This window comes from Convolutriloba macropyga, chromosome 7, assembly GCF_964194025.1.
Source record: "Convolutriloba macropyga chromosome 7, txConMacr16.3, whole genome shotgun sequence".
In the NCBI taxonomy this organism is placed as follows: domain Eukaryota; kingdom Metazoa; phylum Xenacoelomorpha; order Acoela; family Convolutidae; genus Convolutriloba; species Convolutriloba macropyga.
The window spans coordinates 5106035-5131674 of record NC_134474.1 but is presented as its reverse complement, the minus strand read 5'-3'; the positions used below and the strand labels follow the sequence as shown (position 1 = coordinate 5131674).

Genomic DNA, 25640 nt, shown 5'->3' with positions numbered 1-25640 from the left:
CATTTTAATCTGATTTTGAAACTTTTAAGGATATGTTTTTTTTATTTTAAAACAGATGTTGAGGATAGATCAAGCCTCCAAATATCTAAACCCAATATTAGGATTAGGTTGAATAAAATAATAGGATTAAAGTACTTCGTCTCCAAGTTAATTTCCTCCTGGATTGAAGACGGTAGTTTGCATTCAACCGCTAATGTGCAAAAAAATTATATTTATTTGAGTTGTTAAAGCAAACATAGCCGGCAGACTGCCGGAAAAAAGCCGCCGTTGACGCCCTTGATGAACATCGGGATTGCAACAGAAGGAGAGAGAGAAATTGACCAAAATTTTTGTTTTTTCAGGGTGAAAAGTGTTCTAATTTGGCCTGCAGTTTCAGTTAGATTCTAAAACTATACTTAATTCAGCTTCTAAACTGAAAACTAATAAGCTTAATACCAATATCATCTAGCAAACACTCCAATGATTTTTGAAAACCTAATTCCCAACGACTTAATGACCAGGCTTTATAGATTTATCCCGTCTCTTTTGATTTTGCTCTTTTGATTTTGACAGTATTCACCACATTGCGTAATTGAATGTGCAAAAGAAATTAAAATCCATTCAGTTGAAAAAGTGAGTGAAGTAAGTCAAAAGTCAAACGTGAAAATCGTTGACATATGCAAAACGAAAGACGTCATCAAAAGGTAAAGCGATTTAAAAAAAAACATAGCAGGACAAGTCCTGACGTACAATTCAAAGAATGTTCATTGAATAGACAAAAAATTACACCTAGAACGGACTATGAGTGAATTGGGAAAACTATAAGTGAATTGGGAAAAATATAAAAAACAGAAAATCAATGTAAAAATGCCGCATGTGAACAAAAAACCACTAACAAGAAAGCGAATTTTCGTTCAAACACCGTTTTCTCACTGTTTTAAAATTAGAGCGAAAACCTTTCACGCCGCAAAACCACTCGTTTTTTCGCTCCACTTCCTGTTTCGGCGTGACCAAAATCACCACTCCAATTTGACTTCAAAAATCATGAAATGTGTCAACAGATCTTAAAAAAAAGACAACGCCACAATACAATTCGAATTTTTTGAGTTGTAAAAATTCTTTGAATTGCAAAAAAGGAGAGTGCCTAAATAATAGCCGTTGAGAGGCTGACGTCGGCTATTAATCAATTACTAATTATCCTTTTGAAAGCCTAAGGAGAGGTGCAACATCTGTCTTCAGTTTGTTTCAAATCACTCAATGTTAACAGGAGTTAAAACTAATAAACTTCATTGGGTGCCAATGTTCATTGTACCAGTTGATAATCCGAAGTCTGTGAGCTTGATGTGTCCCTTGGCGTCCAGGAGGAGGTTATCTGGCTTGATGTCCCTGTGGATACATCTGAGCTTAGTGTGGATATAGTGGATTGCCAGGGCTGTCTCTGCCACGTAGAACTGAGTCTCGTACTCCGTCAGCACGTCCTTCTTCATCAAATGCGTCATCATGTCACCTAACAAAATAATTATTCCAATTTTCTTTAAGAAACCGGGTCTTTCCCATTATAGACCCCCCTCACCCCATGAAATTATAGCCCCTCATTGTGATATATTTACCATGATTCGGGGTGCAATAGGTCATCTGACCACTAAGCTTGGGGGGGGGGGGGGGGCTATAATGGGAAAGACACAAAAAACCAACCAGAATAGTTGGTAGTACGCGCATCAGTAAGACCTTAGAAATCGCTTTTTATATCATTAATCCAAAAATAATTGTGAAAATTTGCGAAATACTTAGGTTGAATATTTCCCAAAAACCTGATCAGAAAAGATCCAAAACCTGATACATGCGATAGATATATTAAAACATAACCGACTAACGTCGGGCGAATTGCTCTCAAACGACCGGCGAGCGGTTGGCTTGGTCAGTAGCTAGCCACGGGGGGGGGGGGGGCAGCACTGGGTGGGGGGGGGGGGCAAAAGCGCGGTGGGGGGGGGTGTGGAGCCAATAGTGGGGGTGGGGGGTCAACAAAGGGGGGGGGGGGGTGTCAATCTCTAAGAACCGCCCCTCACACCATAAGTATAAGTCTCCAAGACAGTTTGAGCTGAAACAGACCTGAAAGGCTCTAAGAGCACATAATGCCCGCTGGGCGCTACCTGTTTATCCCGTTTTTGAGGACGAAAAGTCAAAAGCGTCAGACGAAAAATTGGTCAAGCGAAAAATCGCATAAAAAAAAGACCGACAGGACTAATATAATTGCTACAAACTTCGTTTGAGAGCAATTAATCATCCACCAGGAACAATAACGAAAAACTCACTTAGCTCACATAATTACCAAGGCGCGAAATAAAGCCCTTCGTAAAAACGAAAAAAGGACCATATTCACAGCAAGAAGATTGCCAGAAAATAGCCGCAATAGCTTTGTAGATCGGCTGTCACAAAAATATAATAGAAAAAAAACAGACCAAAAACTAGGACATTTTCTTTTAATTAATTGCTGAGATCTTGTATTTTGATAAAGAATCTGCATGTTTTATTGATGTTTCTATTAGTTGCCCTTTAAAAACATTTAATTAAAGTGACCTATTTTCTCTTGACCTTATCGTCAAAAAAAGTAGGCAAAATAAATTTTAAAAAAATGAGAAATGAAGTCATTATGAGGATGAGGTAGGTCATGTGTGGCCAGAAACTTAATCAAGCCAATGAAAAAAAAACTTGCTTCAATAAGAGTGGAAAGTGGCGTCTCACACTCATTCCCGTTGAAATTGCGTGAACGAAAGAACAAAAAGCAGATTTGTAGCGATCACGCCGATAAATAGTGGTATCAAAAAAATTGACGACGAGATAGAAAATAACAGCCAAAAGAATTCCAATTCCGCAAGTTTTTCAAATTGTCGAAACTTCCCAAAAAAGTAAATCATTATATATTGTCTGCAAACAACCAGTCTTTGGCTCATCAGAGTTAATTAAAACATTCAGTAAGAATTTAAAAATTTAAACACCCGTCGTAACGAGAAAAATTTCATTCACCACTGACCATTGATGCCAGCAAAAAAAAAACAATTTTACTAGCATGCAAAAAATAATACACTTTGAATTTTATGACAAGAGTTTGACAGAGACAACACAATGTAAAGTTTGAAACTTTGTACTATTAGAAACCTGATATTTGTGACCTATTTTTACTACCTGATAAGGTTGAAAATATTCAAAACCTTTAAGATAGACAAAACTTTCATGCTCAAAAAAATATCGGAACACCTGTATCGAAATAACTGGTCTCAAAAATGCAGCAATATTTAACTATCTCTGCTCACTAAAAGACACTAAGAACTCATAAAGCATATAACATTCTTAGGAATTGAACTGTTTTGCAAAAAAATGTGGCATCTCAACATTTCAAATACTTCTCTCTTGTTGGCGATATTTTTTAATAAAAAAAATTCGTCACATTGAAATTGAAAACTTGCAAAATTTGAGAGAATCAGCCAGGAAGATAGTAAAGTAAACAGATAAAAATTCAAATGCAAAAAATCGTTGAAAATCCAAATCTAGCACCACGACAAATAGAGAGAATAAACAACAGTAATTTTAGTCATAAGTAATAATCAAAAATATAAATGTAACCTCATCAAATTCCCAGAGCATTATGTTGAACAAAAACGACTGAAAAAATTGAAAACATAGGAAGAAAAGTTCTTTAAAACTCAAAGTCAGAGCTTAAAATTTATGTTGCGCCAAAAAATGGGCATTAACATTTGCGAGAAACAAAAGAATGCCAAATGCTAGAATATGTGGACGGTGGTACCCATGCATGGCAAAAAATTAATAACTTAAATAAACATTATTAGCAATTACCAAAAAGTTTCAAAGAACTTCGAATACATAACGCCAAATAATTGATTTATCAATAAAACGACATTGAGGTTCCTGGCGAAGCACAGAAAGCCCTATTCAAAAAAAAATCCAGCCAAATACAAACACGAAACTTTAAGAACTTAGTGTGCTAATATCGTATTAGTATGTGCACAATGTTTTGAAAAAAAAAACACTTGAGATCAAAAACAGAAGCATTGAATGCATGAATTATCACAGGGACCTTGCTATATAAATTGATTGAAAAAAGGTTCGCCCAAAAATCCAAAAACTGAAAAAGCGAAAAATGAACCGAAAAACCTCAAGAAATATGGGCTGATTTTGCATGCTTTTTTAGCATCCAGAGAATTTTAGCATCAATCAAAAACTATTTCAACAAAAAAACCAAACTGCAAGCAAAAGAATTAAGCCAAATGGACGGGAAAAAAGCTAAAAAAGGTTGCCCCATTTTCTCAAAAACGATTCTTAAAGTCAAAAAGGCAACGAAACGCATGCACAAAAAACTTTTATCACTCAAAAAATTAGCTCAAACAGGGATTCCACTCAATTTTGCGCTTAAGTTACAGCGCTGTCTGTACAAATCGTACTTCCGGTTAACAATCTCAAGAAAACCAATACTCGTCTTGGAGTTGTATAAAACCAAGAGAAGACCAAGAGATTCATCCTTTTTCACATTTCGATACAAAAATCAGTATCGTATTCGTTGAAACAGACCAAAAAGCGAAGCTTACCTCCAGGCAAGAATTCCATGACGAAGTATAGATTGTATGGATCTTGGAATGCGAAGCTGAGTTTCACTACCCACTCCTGGTCCACAGCCTCAACCAGTACATCCCTCTCTGCTCTCACGTGACCAATCTGGGCTCTTCTCAGGGTCTCGTTCTTGCGAAGGATCTTCATTGCATACGTGTGGCCTGTGTCTCTTTTCTGCACCAGTCGCACTTCTCCAAATGCTCCTGCAAAACATTTTCCAATTAATAATGAGAAAAAAATCTTCAATTTTTATCCAATTCAAATCAACTCGGCTGTCGGATAAAAGGATCAACAATAGTTCAGTTTCAATTTTTTTCTTAAATTAAAATACGACTTGAAGAGAAAATGACCCCAATTTTGTACCTGTTTTTCAAAAGCATTTCATCGATGAGATTTCTGGATCGATGACAAATTGCCTGACATAAGAATATATTGACATATATTCAATATATGTATATTTTGACATATTGAATATCGGTCCACAAGAACTGAAAGCCATTAGTTTTGCTTAGATTTCTTTTATTGGAATCAGGATAGAAAGAAGTACGTGATGATCGGTAATTTGTACGTTTATTTTTTTTGTAGATTCAGCTGTTCTGAGTGTTAGAAGGTTGAGAGAGAACAGCTTAATGTCAATTGTGGATAAAACTGACATAGCTTAATAAAAAGTTCTCCTTGTTCAAAGAATACTTGGCTAGAGAAATGAAGCCTTGAGGAACAAGAAGAGTGAGAACGGGTTGTAAGAGACATCCAAGTTAGAGAGCGTAAGACCAGTTGGTGTAAATGGGTTTTGCAAGTAAGAGATGCTGGTTCGAATCTAGTACTGCTCAATTTTCACAATAGTTGCGTCTGCTTAGACCCCCATAACCGCGACCAAAGAGATTCTGATGAGCGCTGACTTGAGTCGCGGACCCCTGCTTGAGGTACCATATTCAGACAAAAATATTGCCACCATCGATTAAAGAGTTGGTGCGTCTCAATTATTCAATTAGAACCAACAGTAATAGCCGTATTATAATTTGCTCAATGGCAACTTTTGCTTAGCTTTTCTCAATATAATTTGAACAGCTGTCAATTACTAAGAGCTTAATAATACAACAGCTGGACTATTGATAAGGCCTCAAAATGGTCCAAAACGAGCACTTTGTTATAATTTTGTCAATCTATTCACATTTGGTACCAAGTATTTTAGACCAAAAGGTCCAGATAACTAAATCGACGTTTGCTGGATCTAAACCATCTTGATCGGACCCTCAAAGTTGTGATTTTGACGATGTTTCGCGAACGTATAACATGACCCAACAGTAATTTTTCTGTGTCATTAGAAACAAATGTTTCAAATTTGGACTCAAAAGAGCAACTGTATCTAGGCCGGACATCAAATGGTCGTCAAAATTTCACTTGAGTTGTTAGATAACGAAGAAATTGATTCAAGGTCATCGCTTCTCGGCCTTTTGGCTAAGATCATGTGTAGTATCTGTTCTTGTCAGCTTAATATCTGGCATGTCGGGCATTGCCTGGCACCAATATTAAACTGCTTTTTGATCCTCGGATCCGACAAAGAAGCTTGCTTCAGTCCGTCCACGGATCGTCCCGGTCCTACACTACCGCCGGGTACGGTCCATCACAAGATAGAATGACGTAATATGAAACAGTAACCAGCAGTGCAGAGCATGGAGAGCATATGCTGTGAGCATATGCTGTAATCGCACAGAAGTGCCTTTCAATGAGCGCTGATGTACAGCTCTACGTTGAGAGATTTGCTAAGTATTGAGAGTATTAAATAATTTTGTTAAAACAGAAAGTGGTGAGTATTAATTAATTTTGTTAATACAGAAAGTGGGAGTGTTATTTAGGGTGTAACAGAGTTGGCGTCCAGTGAGCCTTCTGTTCAAAGTGGAAGCAGTGATCAACGTTTACTGGACAAGAAGATAGTCAATGACTTATCGAATCGATTATTAGGCAGAATTAAAGAATCCGGATAACCTCGAACTTGATGTGTAAAATGGAGATCCCATGAGCCGAATTTGGCCATGATGTTGATGTAGTTTTTCGCAACTTACTTTCAGTAAGTTAAAACCAATACCCCCTTTCACTACTGTCTCTTTCCAATCACAATCTGTGCTACTATATGATTCAAAGAAATATATAAGTGCCATTATGGCGTGCTTTCCCAACGACCTTAAATCTTGTATTACTATTTCGAAAACCTTCACTCAAGTTCGTGGCAAAAACTGCACATTCTCTTAGTAACTGCCCCTCTAGAAACGCAAGATATTTTCGACAATCTTTGTTTAGAAGGTGTTGAATTGCTCGATAAAACCGTCTTGCCCTACCAAGAAAGGCAAAGCCATATAAGAGGAAGCTATATGAAAGAATGAAGTTGGAACTGTCTAGATTAAGTTTGTTAATGTAAAGTTTTCAAATGTGCCCTACATTTGCCCTGAGAAAGAACCCTTGAAAAAATGAGCTTACCAAAAACTGTGCGCTCTACGAAAAAGCTGAAAAACTAAGTGAGGAAACTGGACATGGAACTTTTTTCACAGGAAAAGGCTCCCCTCAGGTTGTTGTTAATAGCACTGAGTCAGAATGCTAGCTGAGATCGTTGTCTTTTGAACAAAGGACTCATGAAAACCCCTCTGAGGTGAATGAGATAACAATCTCTTTGCATGTACCTTCATTACACCACTGCACGTTCTGTAACGTTCAAGGTCATAGCCAAGAGTGGTGCTATAAAGCTAAAATGACGCAAGGAAACCAAGCAAACAATCAAATGAACAATCAAAATTCTACACAAGCACAACAGTTCAGTCCTGCTTTGAGCAACAATGAAGAGGCGCCCAAAGCTGAAAAAATTAATTGCACCCAGGAACGTAAGCGTTTCGAAAATCGTGAAAACGAAACCCGATCTGAGGTTTTGCTGGAAGGTGACGAAGAAGGTCTTTGTGAGGGGGAATGCCTCACACAGGAAACTTCTCTACAGTTATTAACCGGAACCGCAAACGCAAATCAACCCTCATGAAATCACCAAGCACTTTACCTTTAAACAGCGAAAAAAACTAAGAAAGAAATTAGTTTTCTGTAATCAAGATGGGGTCCTCTAGCGTAAACTTAACGTTCTTTTCGTTGAACGTGAAAGGTATTAATAAACCTGAGAAACTAGCTGACATCATAACGCAAATCAGAAGGCTAACAAATAACTGAAGCCATTGTATCGCCGCAGGAGTGTAAGCTAGCATCGTTGCAAATTGATATTTTGAACGTTTTAGAATGCTACAATTTTAATTCATCTACTCGGGATTAGGTCAAAATTTTGGAGTTTTGATGATTTTATACAGACACGTTCTTGATGTGACTCTTGTAGAACAAACTGAAGTTGTACAACTAGTAAAATTAACTAGCTTAGATTTCTTTCTTTGCAATTTTTACTGTCGGGCGAAAAAGTTTTCGTCCTGTATTCAACAATTGAGGTCAACTCTTAACAACCACGTTGATATCACTGATATATTAGTAGTTTTAGGAGATTTTAATGCCATTGAAAGCTATAGAGACACAAATAGCAACAATATTCGCTATAACGATCAACGCTTCATTAATTTTAAATTAGTACAAGATAGTGTACTGGAGCCTTTCTGCTTAACTGATACCGCCATGTTCCCGAACAACTTATCAAACACACACTTCTGCACGCGTACATGAGAATATTCTAGAATAGACTATATTTTTACTAATGTACCGGAGATTTTCACCACTTTTGCCGTAAGTTCTTTTGACCTCAGTGAACACAAAGTTCTGAAACAAACGAACGAAGACATTGAGAAACCGAGAGGACAGAGTTATCGCAAACTTAATGAGAGTATTCTCGTGCCCCATAATAAGTTTATTAAAGATGAAGTTGGGAGCCTCTGGGAATTCCAAAAAATGGATGTTACTTCGTACGACCGCTGGAAAATTAGACAGCGCACAACTCTCAGGTAAAAAACATTCAGGATTCTAAGAGTAAGTGCAAAACAGGAATGGCTTAGAGGAGAAAAAAAGACCTGAAAGTCTGGTTAAGGAAAACTTGCAATCATTAAAGGGATTCAATAGGATAGCAGATGCTCTAAGTCAAATTAAAATGCAAGCGTCAACGAAAAAGCTTTCCCACATCAAAAACTTTTACTTAGATGTTAACGAGGAAACTCATCGGCCCTTAAAAAGTTACTGTCAAGAAGTAACACAATCAATAGCCTCACTAAAATTAAGAAGTCCGCTGGTACGCCAACTGGCTCTGATGATGAGAGTCTTTTATAGTTGGATTGGACGGTTTGACAAACAGTTTTTACAAGTGTTTTAGTAAAAGCTTTGCAGAAATTTTTAATCATTTCTTTCTAAAACGCAGAGATGTGCTGAATCTTACCATTTCGCCGTTATCATGCTACTTCCCAAGACTCTCCAATAATTTAGGCCCAGTAGTTTAATAAAAACTGATCCGAAAAATCTATCGCTTGTGCGGGCAGCTCGTTTCACCACTTTTTTGATAGGCAATTTTAAAATGCACCAAGTTGAGTGATTCCCGAAAAAACGAATAACATCGTTGATCAATCTAACAAGTTGCACCTCAGAATCCAAGCAATCTGGGGCATGTCTCCATGCAAAAGACTTCATAAAGGCGTTTGATAAAATAGATAGGGAGTATTTATTCAAAATACTCAAAAGTTTAGGAGTACCTGCTAGTCTCATGAGTTTAACTAGATCGATTTATGACAATCTATAGTTGAACTCAATGGATTCTTATCCTAAAAACTGTGCCTTCAAGGGTGGAGGATTTGACAATTCGACCCACTATCGGCCCTTTTGTTTGTGCTTCGTATTGAACTTTGCTGCAAGAAGTTGAAGTGCGCATTCAAGCGCGAGGAGGTAGACAATGCGACCCACTATCAGCCCTTTTGTATGTGCTTGGTACAGAACCTTGCAACAAGAAATTGAAGGTTGCAAACAGATTAAGAAGCGTAGTCTTAGGATAGTCAGTGCCTAAGCCAATGGTGCTCGTTCCTACACAACGTTTTCATAGCTGGTGACGCTTATGGACACTATAGATGTTTTTTGTGAAGGAACACTTCTTGAAATAAATCATGGAAAGTCTGCGATAATTAGTAGAAAAGGACACTTGCATTTATTTAAACACTCAGAAATGTATCGAATTTAGCTCTGCTAGAATAAAGTTCCTGTCTCCTTGGAGACAATTCGAGATAGGTGAGCGCTATCTGTAGAAGAATTATGGGATTCAGAGCGAACGCCATTAATATTGACACTTTCCTTTACTCTCAACTTGTTTACCAATTAAGATACTTCTTCTGACGTAAAACGACTTCTCTCACAGGCTCAACGCTTAGTTATGAAAGCCATTTGGGGGAACCTCAAACCCAAAATAGCTCGAAACTGCTTGTTTTCGCCTCCATATTTGGGTGGTGTTGGTGTACCCACCCCATTTAGCTTTTAAAACCTGTGCAACAAACTAAGTAGAACTAAATTTTTTTTCAACGAAGAAGATCTAGCTAATTTCATTTTTTAGCCAGAAACGTAAACGACCCTTTCCTTTTTAAAAAGTTTCCACACTACTTTCCTGGTTGTTCAATACCAAGTCAATGAAAGATCTAATGCGTGAAAGTTTGCTGATAAAGCGTTTGCGTTTTCAATGAATACAGCATCAGATCTTGTGTCTTCTGAAAAGTCTCTGGCGGTCCTCAAACCTTCGTCCAGATCAAAAAAGCATCTTGTTTCGCCTAATCTCTTGGAGCTGAAAGATACGTTTGCTCTCTTTAGGATTAGAGTCTGAAAATAAAGTTCCAGATTCTTTGGAAACAAGTCGAGATAAGGTGAACGCAACCTGTAGAAGAAAGATTTCCTTCAGGGCGAAAGCCACAAATATTGACGTTCTTCTTTGCCCTCAAATTGTTTTCCAATTAAGATACGTCTTCTGTAGTAAAGGACTTCTCTCACAGGCTCAACGCTTAGTTATGAAAGCTTTTTGGGAGAACCTAAAACCAAAAATTGATCAAAACTGCTTGTTTTTGCCTCGAAATTTCGTTGGTGTCAGTAGGCTCTACTTAGATCTTTGAACCGGTGCAGCAAAATTATTAACCTTTAAACTTATTTTTTTCAACAAAGAAGAAGATTTAGCTAATTTAATTTTAAGCAAGAGAAATGTAAACGGTTCTTTCCCTTTGAAAACAGTAAAGCTGATACAAAAATTTGGCATCCAGCATTTGCAAGAACGAATTGTCAGTTTTTTTATGATGCGACCGGACTAACAAAAAAAAGCGACACTACTTTTAAGTCATTGTATCACTTTCTTGTCTTATCTTATTCAGGGAAAGATCTCATGCGTGAAAGGTTACTGAAAATGAGTTTGCGTTTTCAATGCTCCCAGCATCAGATCATGTTACTTCTGAAAAATCTCTGGCGAACCTCAAGCCTTCGCTCATATCAAATAACATCTTGTTTCGCCTAATTCTCTTTGGGCTGAAAGATACGGTTGCTCTGTTTAAGATTGGAGTCAGAGATAGATGGCGTTTGTAGATTTTGCCATTCGAATTGCAAATTTTTCAAGCAACTACTGTTTGAATGTGGGCGACTTAGAGTGTTGGGTAATGAAAATTTTAGATCAGATTGGAGATCTCTCTTTTCCCTGAAAAACAAAGAACAGCTATTCTGCGCAACAACAATAATATGCGCCACCTAGAAGAATACCCCTATTGAAAGCGAAGAATATACTTCTGAGAAACTAGGTCTAATCTATACACGAGCTCATGTGGTTTTCTCTCATTGCGCTTAAAAATCGTGACACCGTTGATAACAACCCGACGCCAGAGATCCGTATTCTGTATGAGAGAGGGTTTTCCTTTAAAGTGAATTTGAAACAAATGCACTTTTCTTTCTGCCACAAAATTGCAATTTTAAATTCAGATCTTGAATTAACTGCTTATACTCGGCCTTTTGGCTAAGATTATGTGTAGTATCTGTTCTTGTCAGCTTATTATCTGGCATGTCGGGCATTGTCTGGCATCAATATTAAACTGCTTTTTGATCCTCGGATCTGACAAAGAAGCTTGCTTCAGTCGGTCCACGGATCGTCCCGGTCCTACACTACTATCGGGTACGGTCCATCATTATAACTCAAATTCGAATAGGTGACCAAAAAAATGCTGAAATTAACGAACGAAGACATTGAGAAACCGAGAGGAAAGAATTAGTGGAAACTAAAAAGGAGTATTCTCGAAACCCAAAAAAAGTTTATTTTTAAAGATGCAGTTGAGAGCTTCTGGGAATTTTAAGAAATCGGTGCTAATTCGTACGCCTGCTGGAAAAGTAGACTGCGCACAAAAGTCCGATTGTACGCTAACAGACACTGATGAGATTCTTTTTGAGTTCGCAAGTTTTTATCGAGAACTCTATGCTTTCAATAAAACAGGGAGAGTACAAATAAAAACTTGTTAAAAAACTTGCTAAGAAGATTGAGATAGGTGAGAATCTCAAAAAGCAACTTAGTGAACCTCTAAGTGTGGCAGAGTTTGAGAGCAATTGAAATGCTTAATCCAAATAGTGCCCCGGGACTGGACGGTTTGACTAGCAATCTTTACAAGTGTTTTACTGAAAATTTTGCTAAAATTATTAATCATTACTTACTAAATTGCAGAGATTTGCCCGAATCTTACCATCTCGCCGTTATCATGGTACTTCCCAAGACTCAGGAAGCCGACAAATCGAAAAAAAAATTAGAGTACTTAGTTTAATAAAAACTGATCAGAAAATTCCATCACATGTGCTGGCAGCTCGTTTCGCCAATTTTTATAGGCATTAATGAAAAGCAGTAAGTGGCGTAATTCCCGAAAAAGCGAATAACTAGTCGCTCTATAAGGAAAGGGGATGCTCGAAGTTTCGTAAAACAGTCACCATTCACGGATAGATTTTAAAAACCGAGATTTTTTGTTGCGTTACTATAGCTTCTCGGCCTTTTGGCTCAGATCATTCAGTTACTAATCTCCTTCTGCTAATTCTTGAATTCCGAAAGAGAATTGGAGGTATAATTTCTTCTGTTCAATTTTATCCTTTGAACCTTTACTTTTCTGTTCTCGACTTTGCACATAGTTGAGGTAAATCCCCCTGCTGAGTAGCCGTGGCGTGATCGTGTGTTAATTCAACATTCGGTTATTTACTCCCCAGCTATATTACGCGCAAATTATCTCAGTCGGGGTTAGATGTATATTTCAATCTCATAGCTGCTGCGTGTGAGCTATTTTAGAAACGGACAAATTATACATAGTAAGCCGCGTTAGCTCAACCCGCTAACACTCGCACGTGCTAGTCCGGGACTTTCCTAGGGCCGGGATTGATTCCCTGCTTGCTCCCTACTTCAACAAGAGGATTTTGGTATTATAGTACATTATAGAAATTACTTTATTATAGCACATTAGAGAATATCACTCAAATTAATTATGACAATGTTTCACTTCGAGGGGCAATAATTCCTAACTCCTGCGAATGGCCTGTCAGCTGCCTAGAATGTGGGGCACTTGTTAAAGAACCATTCTTTAAACGGGATATCATTAGACATTGTAGAAGTCGGCATTTCCAACCTATAACAGGGGTCAAATTTAAGTGTTTGTTTGTACTGCGATTAGGTTTCAACCGACAGACGAAAACCCACCTCCCACTAAGCCACACATTTTGGCATTGACTCGTTCACTTTGCTTACTTATAAATGCAATTGCAACAAATGTTTTTCAACTCATAAAGCCTTGAGTGGCCACACTAGAACCTGCCCTAAGATTAACTAGCAATTAGTCAAAATATACACGAAATACGTTCCGAGTGCGATGCCCGGGAAGACTTATCGAATACCAGACCAGCCCCTCGAAAGTGACGGCAACATAGGCTGTCAAACAAAAACATATTAGCAGTTGGCTGCTGTGACGAAGCACCCAGGTTTATGGTAATGTTTATCAAAACATAAAGTGAAATCGAAGTACAGAGCTACCGCCATCCATCCACACGCCCCGAAACAATCGAAAGAGGCACAGACGTTAAAGTCGGCGATGAAAGTGGCACTGGAAACGGACACAGCGAGGAAGCATCCGACTACAAATGTAAGTGCGACATCCCGTGCAAAACTTTTGACCCTGATAAATGGATGAGAACAACGGCTCACCCCAAATCCCCTGAAAAGACTTCATTTTTGGATAAAAAGGCTCAGTGGCTGTCCCCTAGAGACCTGCAAGCATTATACTCATGGAAAAATACGCAAGCAAAAACATGGAAAATTTGAGATTGTCTGATCAATTCGCAAGCGAGATACCAAGTGATGTTCTCAAAGACGAACTGAGCGCCCAGTCCAACTGCGATCCAGGGCCAGTCAATAATCCGACTTGGCCGAAATGCAGCTTGGCAGTAGACGAACTCAAACGACCTTTCGAGTTAGCCGAAGTGAAAAAGGCCCTAGAGTATTGCGAGTTGGCGCCTGGTCCCGACGGCTAGACGTACAAAAGCAATTATTGCAAATAAAAGGATTCGCTGAAAACTATCTCGATGGGTTACATCAAATTGAATGCAAAGAAAAAACGCTCAGTTCATGGAAATCTTACTTTTCGCTCCTTCTTTTTCAGAAACCTAGAGAATAACAATCGGGCGATGAGAAACTTTTGAAGAAATTTCGACCAATTGCATTGGCAAATGTAAGCTACAAGCTACTCGCGTAGACTTTGGTATCAAAGCTATCCAAATGGCTGGAAGCTAATAAAGGCATATCATGGTCTCAGCGATCAGTTTTTAATAGAAATCGAGTTAGAGACAACTCCTTCCTCATCAACCCTGCAACACAGCCCAAAAAATCGTTTGTTTTTCGACCTGTGGAACGCTTTCAACAGCGTCTCTCACAAAATACTAACAAAAAGACTACGAGACAGTGGGCGTATGCTATGGATAGTACGTTTGATTCAAAATCCGTATAACGGCTGCGTATCTTTACCAGTCATAGTTGAAAAACAGCCTTTCTGCGATCCAATTCCTATAAAATGAGGTGTAAAGCAAAGATGGCCCATGTCTTCGGTCTTCTTTAATTCTTACGTAAATCCAATAATTGAAGCTGCGGCAGATGCCGGCGGCACGTGTCTGGGATATATGGACGATCTGGCAAAAGTCCTCCCGGATGCAAATTCTGGTATCTATTCTGTTTCCCCCCAGCTTAGTGAGCATAAATTTTTTATGACCCCCAGGCGCACGTGCTATTTTCTTACATAGTAACGTGCTATATAACTCCATATAATTTGTAACTGGGGGTCATAAAAAGCACTGGGGGGGAACAGAATAGATCCGATCTTTGTATAACTACTAGGAAATCAAAAATATCATATATTACCTAGTATGGGATCTGTAAGAAAGTTGTATGATGGGTGACAGGGGGGATTGTAATAAAATAAATGCTTGCTTATTGATAATCAATCGGTACCAAATCCGTCCAATAAATTGCAACAATTTGGATGCTTTTTCCAATTTTTGTATCCTAATACTCCAAAAAAGGTGGTCTATATTTACGTCGCTTTATCATTGATTTCTTGATTGCTTCATGCTCTTCAGACCGGTGTCCAGGTTTCTTTCCAAAATATGTAAGAAATGTTGGCGACAGCAGCTAGAATATGTGCTGAATTTTTTGTCTGAATTACTTTGCTGAAACTGTGTTGAAGATATATTTTCAGCACATTCAGCGGCTAAAAGTATACATTCAACACAATAGTCATATTTCGTACATAATATCTGCGCATCAAGTGAAACTCTTACAAAATTTGTTACCTACACCCGATGACACCTCAATCTAGGATAGCATCTTTGAAAGATCTTTTATAATCAAAGTTGTTTATAATCACCCAAAAATAAAGACAAACGATAAAATTTCCCATTTATTGATAAAAGTTATTGCATCGGATTTTTCTGTCATTGATGAAAAAGTAATTTATGCACGCTTTTGTTACAAATAACGTTTCAATACTCATTCAATCATAATAGATATAATTTGTACGAAAGGATTGTCTAATAGTTCCTTAGGGCTCCTGAGACTCCTATGTTTAAGTAGTGCTTCTTCCCCGCAGATACTGAGAAAAATGTATGTTAATCGTAAGTGTCCTCGATTGTACCTTCATTTCTGATTTCGTCCTCTTTCTTCTCTCCACAAAAGTCCTTCTCGGTCCTGTCCTTCGTTTCGGTGGACATCATTGTCGTGGCCTCGAGCACGAATCAAAAAATATAATCCGTTGAACTTCATTTTAAAAAAGGTCCTAAAAACGTACAAAACTAGCTTGTGTTCATAATACTTATCTATGCGTAAATTTACAGAAAAAAATTAAAGGAAGGTCCTTTCTTAAGGACCAGATTTCGGCTTTTCATCACGATTTTCGAACGAGTACATGAACGCACCCAAAGTTTGTACGAGTCAAAGTCTGTATCTGCCTGGGTACTTTCATAGGCTAAAGGATCCTAAATCCTATGATCTTTGGGATCTATTCTGTTTCGCCCCCCCCCCAGCTTAGTGAGCTTAAATCTTTTATGACCCCCAGGCGCACGTGCTTTTTTCTTACTTAGTAACGTGCTATACAACAACATATAATTTGTATCTTGGGGTCATAAAAAACTGAGGGGGCAAGGGCGAAACAGAATAGAGCCCAATTCTGTCGAATGGTTGCCGAACACATCACCAAAACCGTACCTTCCCTTCATATGACCTTTAACGTCAAAAAATGCGGGCTCATGAATGCAAACCACGAGGTTATCATGGACAAGGAACCTATCCCCGCCACGCCAAACTACAAGTACCTGGGCGACTGGCCTAACAGCGAAAAGCATGTGAGCTTGAACGATGCCTTCAAATTAGTAAAAGCCGACTGCGATCTGATCCCAAACAGCGGCGTGACCCCAATGCAAAGTTGCACGCAGTCAGGACGCATGCTCTGCAAAAGCTTTTCTATTTGATTCAAAACACGTCTCCCCTATAATCGCATCTGAAGAAGATTAATGCATATAGGAGGAAGGTGGTCAAAGTAATCTGCTACCTTAATGAAAAGGCAGCTTCAAGCAAATGCCACCTTAGGAATATGCATGGGGGAACAGGAATACCTGAGGCTGTCTGGCTGCGGTGCACGAATGTGATCACGTCCCTTACCGCCTGCATGAATCAGGAACCAGCAGTCACAGATATAGCACCTGAGATTCTGTGAGTCGAGAACCTCCATGCAATTGCTGATAAATTAAAATCGGGTGAACGAGCAGGCTTGCACCCTGTCCTGAAAGAAATTTCTTCGGCTTCAAAAGCTTTCGGCATTGCAAATGACGCGAACTACCAACACAGCGTAAATGAGAGAAAACAACTAACCATATTACCAACAACTAACTAATGAGAGAGAGGTAATATGGAAAGTTCAGACCCTTCTACTCTAGTCACCTGAAAGCTTGTGTCCAACATTTTACCTCTCTGTCAGCCTTTAAAATGCAAGGACGCGTCTTTGAAACAATGCAACAATCAACTGCGGCAATAAAATCAATGTATAATTTCCAAACAAAGCAAGACTAAATCTGAGCCCCTTGAAAGGTTCAATAAGGTGGAGAGATCAAATAAATTAAAATTGCAGATGTTGCCAACTAGGCGACGAAAGCTTGAACCACGTGTTGAATTCATGTCCAGCACAAAAGAAATTGTAGGACGACACAAGAGACACAATAAAGTACGCAACCACATTGAAAGGTGGATACCTGATCCTGTCACCTTTTTTGGAACAGCGTTTTGGCGACTGTCAACCCGCTTTCGCCATCGAAACGGACACCCAATACATTATTGCAAAAATCGAATTCATATAAATGATTCAACTTAATATGAAGTTACGAAGTTTACTGAAGTTAAAAACCTTCTTCGCCAACCGACGAAAACCAACAACTGACGAGACACTTCAGTTTGGATGCTTGGGATTAGCTTGGGAGAAAAGGAAAGACCTGGAAGTCTGGTTAAGGAAAACTCGCAAACATTAAAGGAACACAATAGGATAGTAGGTGCTTTGAATCAAAGTAAAATGCAAGCGTTAACGAAGAAGTTTTCCCGCATCAAAAACTTTTAATTGGATGTTAACGAGGGGGACTCCGCGGCCTTCGAAACGTTACTGGCAAGAGGTAACAAAACCAATCGCCTCACTAAAACTAAGAACTTCGATTATACGCTAACTGGCTCTGATGAGATTCTTTGAGTTTGCAAGTTTATCGAGACATCTAAGCTTTCAATAAATCAGATAGAGTACAAAGAAAACCCTTGTTAATAAACTTGCAAAGAGGAATGAGAATCTCAAAGAGCAATTTGGTGAACCTCTAAATGTGGCAGAGTTTGAGAGCAATTGAAATTCTTAATCCAGATAGTGCCCCGGGACTGGACGGTTTGACAAGCAGTTTTTACAAGTGTTTTAGTAAAAGTTTTCCAGAAATTTTTAAACATTACTTTCTAACATGCAGAGATCTGCCTGAATCTTAGCATTTCGCCGTTATCATGGTACTTCCCAAGACTCTCCAATAATTTAAACCCATTAGTTTAATAAAAACTGATCCGAAAAATCTATCGCTTGTGCTGGCAGCTCGTTTCACCACCTTTTTGATGGGCAATTTGAAAGCACCAGGTTGAGCACTTCCCGAAAAAACGAATAACATCGTTGATCAATCTAACAAGTTGCACCTCAGAAACCAAGCAATCTGATGCATGTCTCCATGCAAAAGACTTCAGAAAGGCGTTTGATAAAATAGATAGGGAGTATTTATTCAAACTACTCAAAAAATTATCAGTACCTGTTAGTCTCTTGAGTTTAACTAGATCGACTTATGACACTCTGACATCTATGGTTGAAACCAATGGATTCTTATCCGAAAAACTGTGCCTTCAAGGGTTGAGGAGTTAGACAATTCGACCCACTATCAGCCCTTTTGTTTGTGCTTGGTATTGAACCTTGCTGCAAGAAGTTGAAGTGTGCATTCAAGTGTGAGGAGGTAGACAATTCGGCCCACTATCAGCCCTTTTGTATGTGCTTGGTACTGAACCTTGCTACAAGAAATTGATGGTTGCAAACAGATTAAGAAGCTTAGTCTTAGGATAGTCAGTGTCTACGCCAATGGTGCTCTTTGCTACACAACGGTTCCATAGCTGGAGACGCTTATGGACACTATAGATGTTTTTTGCGAAGGAACACTTCATCAAATAAATAATGAAACGTCTGAGATAATTAGTAGAAAAGGACACCAATCACTTGCTGTGAAGCATTCCTTTGAATAACAAGACATGTATTGAATTTAGCTCTGTGAGAATAAAGTTACTGTCTCTTTGGAGACAGTTCGAGATAGGTGAGCGCTATCTGTAGAAGAATTATGTCATTCAGAGCGAACGCCATTAATATTGACACTTTCCTTTACTCTCAACTTGTTTACCAATTAGGATACTTCTTCTGACGTAAAACGACTTCTCTCACAGGCTCAACGCTTAGTTATAAAAGCCTTTTGTAGGAAGCTAAAACCCAAAATTGCACGAAAAAGCTTGTTTTGGCCTCCAGATTTGGTTGGTGTTGGTGTGTCCCCTTTAGCTTTTAAAACCTGTGCAACAAAATTAGTAGACCTTAAATTTTTTTCAACGAAGCAAATCTAGCTAATTTCATTTTTTAGCCAGAAACGTAAACGGCCCTTTCCTTTTTAAAAAGTTTCGACACTACTTTCTTGGGTGTTCAATACCAGGTCAATGAAAAATCTAATGCGTGAAAGGTTGCTGATAATGCGTTTGCGTTTTCAATGAATACAGCATCAGATCTTGTGTCTTCTGAAAAAACTCTGGCGATCCTCAAACCTTCGTCCAGATCAAAAAAGCATCTTGTTTCGCCCAATCTCTTGGAGCTGAAAGATACGGTTGCTCTTTTTAAGATTGGAGTCAGAGATAGCGACGTTTGCAGGTTTTGCCATTCAAATCGCAATAACTTTCCAGCATTTACTGTTTGAATGTGAGCGACTTAAATAGCTGGGTAATCAAAATTTTGGAGCAGATTGTATATCTCTCTTGTCCCTAAAAAAAGGAAAGCTATTCCATGCAACAACACTAAATTGCGCCACATGGAAGAGTTCCCCCACGGAAAGCGCGCAATTCATTTCTGAGATGTTAGGTCTAACCAATACACAAGATCAACAAGGCTGTCGCTCATTGGGCTTAATAATATTGACACCGTTGATAATAACTCGATACCAGAGATCAGTATTTTGTAGGAGAGGGGGTTTTCCCTTGTAGTAAATTTGAAATAAAAGCAAATTTTTTCTGCCAACAAATTGCAACTGTATTTTCAGCTCTTGAATTAACTGCTTATACTCGGCCTTTTGGCTAAGATTATGTGTAGTATTTGCGTAGATTATGTGTAGTATTTGTGTAGATTATGTGTAGTTGTCGCTGAGATTATGTCCAATACTTTTCTCGGCCTTTTGGCTAAGATTATGTGTAGATTATGTGTAAAGAAGAGTTACCATTATTTCGCTTTGTTTTCTATGCGGTTGAGGTAAATCCCTCCCGTTGAGTCGCCGTGGCGTGATCTCGTAGAAACAAGAGACATTTGGCCATGACCCATTCTCGCCTATTTCCCCCTAAACAATTCTTTTCTCTCGTGAACGATAATGAACTGTAGTTTCTCCTATATTGGCGAACGTGCCGTTAATCAAATTCCTGTTAACTTCCCAATTAAATGCACCGCGTGTGCATCTGGAATTAGGGAATCCTCTTTCAAAAGAGACATAATCAGGCACCAAAAGTTTTGCAGAAGCTTACCACCTCAATGCAGCTCTATCAAGTAAGTTGTGTTTCAATGTCACGTCTGTGGTGTAGAAAGTCCGGATCGCAAGAAAGCTACTTCTCACCAGGCTAACCACTTCGGCGACCCCAAGCTAAAGATTCCGGAATACCCAAGCACCAAATGCAATAGGAAATTTGGAACTCAGAAGCCATTGTCGAGGCACGCAAGATGCTGCAAACCCCCCCAAAGATACTCAGACAATATCGATCCTTCGTGCCATCGAGAACTTCAGACACGAAGTGGAGATTGCAGCAGTAGTGCACGAGCCCGAAGAGTTGCCCGCTAAAATGCCCGAAGGGCAAGATGCTCGCTGCAATGCAGGAAGTGCCAGTGCCCGCTCCGGGGGCCGCACCGCCCGCTGCAATGCCCGAAGTGCATCTGCCCGCTCCGGGGCCCGCAATGCCCGAGGTGCAAGTGCCCGCTCCGGGGGCTGCACCGCCCGCTGCAATGCCCGAAGTGCAAGTTCCTGCTGCAGTATCCGCACCGCTCGCCGCAACTAATGAGGCATACCTGGCAATAGCGGGCCCAAATTTCAATCCAGATCAGTGAATACAAGCAATGATGCCTCCAAAGCCAAGAGCCAACAAATCCAAGATTCATCCAAAGAAGGTTCTTTCACGGAACGAATTGCAAGCTCTCCACGGCAAAAGTACTAGAAAGGCCATGGATGCTTTGCGAGGAGCCAAACAAGTCAACTGCCAAGTACCTGCAGACCAACTTTTCAGCGAAAAGCAAATGCAGTTTGACAAAAAGGAAATGGTCAGTGGCTCGTTTGAGTTAGCATGACCGGAAGGCAAAGATGGCGTGGAAGAGCTTCTGGAGCCCTTCACAAAGTAGGGAGTAGAGAAGGCAATGAAACACCCGGATTCGGGTCCTGGCCCGGATGGCTGGTCCTACAGTCAAATGACTCGAATTCCCAGCTTCAGCAAGCGTTTCCTCGAAAGTGTCCTCCACATGTGCGCTACCTCGAAAACTCCAAAATCCTGGAAAACCTATGAAATGCCTACTCCTTTTCAAGAACCCTGCTGGGTATAAGAAAGGAGATGAAGTTGTCTTGAAAAAACTTCAGACGAATTGCGCTATCAAATGTAAGCTACAAAACCTCCACAACAATGCTGTCGAACCGCATAACGAAGTGGCTGAAAATCAACGATGGTGTGCACTGGTCTCAAAGCGCTATTTTCAATAGAGATGGTGTGAAGAATAACACACTGCTAGTAAATGCCGCATTTCAAAGCAAGCGAACCGTAATTTTCTTCGATCTGTCGGATGCTTTCAACGGCGTTTGCCACAATCTTCTTTTTCATGGATTGAAAGCCAGCGGGAGCCCTGATTTTTTAGTAAACAAAATCAACAGCATCTATAAGGACTGTAAAACAATTCCTATCAATCTTAATAAGGAACAACTGGGATGCCCTCTCATTATCGGGAGTGGGGTCAAGCATGGATGCCCACTTTCTGCGACACTTTTTAACTTCTTTATCGACCCAATCCTGCGTGCAACCCATGCAATGGGAGTCACATGCATGGGATACATGGACAATCTTGCGGCTATTATCCTGCCAGATATTGACCCACAAGTTGTTGTCGACAAAATCAGCGACATCGCATCGAAACTCTGCATGAAATTTAATGCCAAGAAATGCGGGGCAACGAATGCGAAGGACAGCATAACATTGAATGGAGCTCCAGTTCCTACAATTTCCGACACAAATATCTACAAGTACCTGGGAACAAACGCGTCAAAGAAAAAGCTACGCGGTTTACTGGAAATACTGGACAACTTCCAGAGGGATTTGGAGATGGCAATGAAGAGTGAGCTCACACCTATGCAAAAGCTGCATACCATTCGAACCCACCTCCTTCCCAAACTAAACTACCTAATCAAGAACAGCTCTCCACTGCAGTCTCATCTATAGAAGATAAAAGCAATGCTAAGGGGAGTGACAAAATCGATCTGCAACCTACCTGAGAAAGCTTCCAACAATTACATACACATGAATAGAGAACATGGAGGCCCAGGCATAACAGATACAATACGTAACAGATACAATGCTACGTCGTACCCACATTGTTAACTCACTCATTTCTTCGTTGAATGACCGATCGGCCTACGGGAGCACAATGCACGAGCTTCTAGGCCTGGACGAGGAAGGCTGCTGGACAGCTATATTACAAGCCGAATTGAAAGCAGGGTTGCACCCTATCGTCGGAGAGTTTGCTTCGGCACTGAAAGCTTTCAGTGTTTCAAATGAATGCACCTACGCTATCGACAAAGATCAAGACGCGAGATATCGACGATAAAGAACGGTGCTATAATACCTTTCGGTAGCAATCATCTGAAAACCATCTGCAACAACATACACTTGAGATTGCTTCTTAAATGCAAGGTGGATTCTGGGAAACCCTACAACATACTCCTACTACTAGTAAACTTTGCGATTGGAGGTTCATCCCTGGGGCCCGCTTGAACTTAACTCCGCTTAGAGGTGCCATAATTTTGATGAATACATCGAAAACTTGTTGAAGCTGTCAACAACAGGACGAAACACTGCGCATGTCACAAATTCGTGCACTTTTCATAAGAAACCCATAATTGCCAGGCAAAATGCATTATTTGACCACCTTAAAAAATGGCTGCCTGAGGATGGTACCTACTACAAAGTACAACGATTCGGCAATCTACAACCCAATTTTGTCATTGAGAAAGAGGATGCCATAATCAAAGCCGATGTAAAGGTTACCATTGAGCATCCTAAAGCAATGGCTACAGTGAAGATCGAAAATGAGAAGAAGTACGAAGCACTACGAGAACACATGACCTTGAGGGGCAAACCTACAACCACAAAGATCCCAACTTTCGGAGCTATCGGTTCAGTATCAATGTCTACCAAACAGCAAATGAACTTAACTATGGGCAATGACAGAAAAGCCATCACGACATTAAGACATCTAAGCCGAATAGCAGTAGACCAGTCGCGGAACATAACTGTACACCATCTAACAGGCATCGGACAAAGCTATTAAATGTATCAAAACTTCTCTATCTGAACTCAAACTGATATTGAAAACTCATTTTTACCCTTAAAACTGATATTGAAAACTCATTGTCTATCCTTTTAACTCTGTACATATTTCTTGGCGATTGCCGAGACCCTACATTCGACAATCATTCCAATACTTTTCTTTGTAATCCTATTTGTAATTCATATATTTCATCTGTTCTTGTCAGCTAATATCTGGCATGTCGGGCATTGGCTGGCACCAATATTAAACTGCTTTTGGATCCTCGGATCCGACAAAGCAGCTTGCTTCAGTCGGTCCACGGATCGTCCCGGTCCTACACTACCGCCGGGTACGGTTCATCAAAAGTTGCCATTAAATTTTATGTAGCATGTGACTGTGTGTTGACTGTTGTCATCGACCACATGCTGTCAACTGCCGTAGATTAGGAGTCGTCCTTCTTTTTAGTTGGATGTCGGTTTTTATATCACACTTTTTCATGTTTATCTGAAGTTCATTTAGCAGGACTGTTTTAACCAGTCTGGAGTAGTAAAGTGGAGAAGTTTCTTCTAACATTTATCGCCTTCTGCAGTGCAGTCTGTGCAAAAATTGGGTGTCCGCCTTGGTTATATGGAACACACTTCCTTCGTCTTAGAGGACCATCAAATTTGGGGCCGACCAACAGGACGAAATTTCAAACGGACGACACTGAATTTTGTTTCAACTGGACAACAAATGCATGCATTCTCAAGGTTAATCCTCGCTAATCATCAAAACTTTGACCATTTTGTGCATAATGTAGCCAAAAGCATCCATAATGACTAATAGAAACAAAAAAGGAGGAAAAATTATCTATTTTATCGCACCTGGCCGATCTTGGGGGACATGGCCATGTCTCAGCGGCCCGGTGGAAGTGATATGAATTTAGCAGCCGAACATGAGAACGTAACCTTATCTATCACAACTGGTCTGTCAACTAGGACTAAATTATCAGAGCATATTGAGATTTTCCATATATTAGTTTTTCTGTCGTCCAATTGAAACGCAATTCCGGAGTCGCCTATTTGAAAAATCGTCCATTTGAAACTCCCCTCATAAAATTGCCAAAAATAAAGGCCACAAAAACGTCACACTTAGCCCCGTGTGATGGTTTCGAATGAACACAACTCTACGTTAAATTTTCAGAAAAGAACACTTGACCTTGAGGGGCAAACCTACAATCACAAGGACCCCAACTATCGGTTCAGTATCAATGTCTACCAAACAGCAACTGAAACTAATTACGGGCAATGAGAGAAAAGCCATCACGACATTAAGACATCTAAGCCAAAAAGCAGTACAACAGTAGCGGAACATAACTGTACACCATCTGACAGGCATTGAACAAAGCTACTAAATGTATCAAAACATCTCTACATGAACTCGAACTTATATTGAAAACTCATTTTTATCCTTAAAACTGATATTGAAAACTCATTGTCTATCTACTTAACTTGTCAGCTTAATATCTGCCATGTCGGGCATTACCTGGCGCCAAAATTAAACTGCTTTTGGATCCTCGGATCCGACAAAGAAGCTTGATTCAGTCGGTCCACGTATCGTCCCGATCCTACACTACCACCGGGTACGGTCCATCACCATAATTCAATATCCAATAGGTGGCCACAAAAAGCGGAAACTAAAGAGAGAAGACATTGAGAAACCGAGCGGACAGAGTTATTGGAAACTAAATGACTAGTATCATCGACCGCCAAAAAAGCTTGTTAAATATGAATAAAAAGCTGATTAAAGATTTACATACTAAATTAAATGCAATTTTTACTTGCATTAAATTTTACATTAAATTATATTACTTGCTACAATATCAGCCAAAAAAGTAGTCCCCTCTTATCATGGAGGACACGGCATTTTCATACGAGGATGACCTGATTATCATTCCTTTTCCAGTAGCCTTTCCAATCGTTTGCGGTCTCTGCGAGTTACAAATAAAGGAAACTTTGTTCAAAAGGGACCTTATTCGTCCCTCCAAATTATTCAAAGGTCGCCCTTAAAAACAGCCACCGATATCCGATTTGAATGCAAATTTTGTGATGAAAGATCCAAAGATAGACGAAAGGCAACAACCCATCAAGGTTCGCATTTCACTGACCCAGAGTATAC

The 25640-nt window shown here is 39.6% G+C and overlaps 2 protein-coding genes, 3 non-coding genes and 1 pseudogene across 6 annotated transcripts in view; 4 read left to right on the top strand and 2 right to left on the bottom strand.

Moving 5' to 3' along the window:
- The window catches only part of LOC142342559 (AP-3 complex subunit delta-1-like), a 365254-nt gene that overhangs the window by 132361 nt on the left and 207253 nt on the right, over nucleotides 1-25640 (bottom strand). The window lies entirely within an intron of this gene.
- Nucleotides 1-25640, bottom strand: part of LOC142342560 (serine/threonine-protein kinase tricornered-like) — a 68898-nt gene that overhangs the window by 11171 nt on the left and 32087 nt on the right. Inside the window, exons 3-4 of the mRNA XM_075393932.1 lie at nucleotides 4581-4805; nucleotides 1292-1486 (exon numbers count right to left, since the gene is read on the bottom strand). Of these exons, the coding sequence (XP_075250047.1) occupies nucleotides 1292-1486; nucleotides 4581-4805 (420 nt within the window). The remainder of the gene's footprint in view (nucleotides 1-1291; nucleotides 1487-4580; nucleotides 4806-25640) is intronic.
- LOC142343331 (U2 spliceosomal RNA) lies at nucleotides 6041-6232 on the top strand. Its single transcript, XR_012759202.1, has one exon. It is a non-coding gene; the product is annotated as a U2 spliceosomal RNA (small nuclear RNA).
- LOC142343339 (U2 spliceosomal RNA) lies at nucleotides 11562-11756 on the top strand. The gene has a single exon (XR_012759210.1). It is a non-coding gene; the product is annotated as a U2 spliceosomal RNA (small nuclear RNA).
- LOC142343346 (U2 spliceosomal RNA) lies at nucleotides 23669-23848 on the top strand (annotated as a pseudogene).
- On the top strand, nucleotides 24930-25120 carry LOC142343353 (U2 spliceosomal RNA). The gene has a single exon (XR_012759220.1). It is a non-coding gene; the product is annotated as a U2 spliceosomal RNA (small nuclear RNA).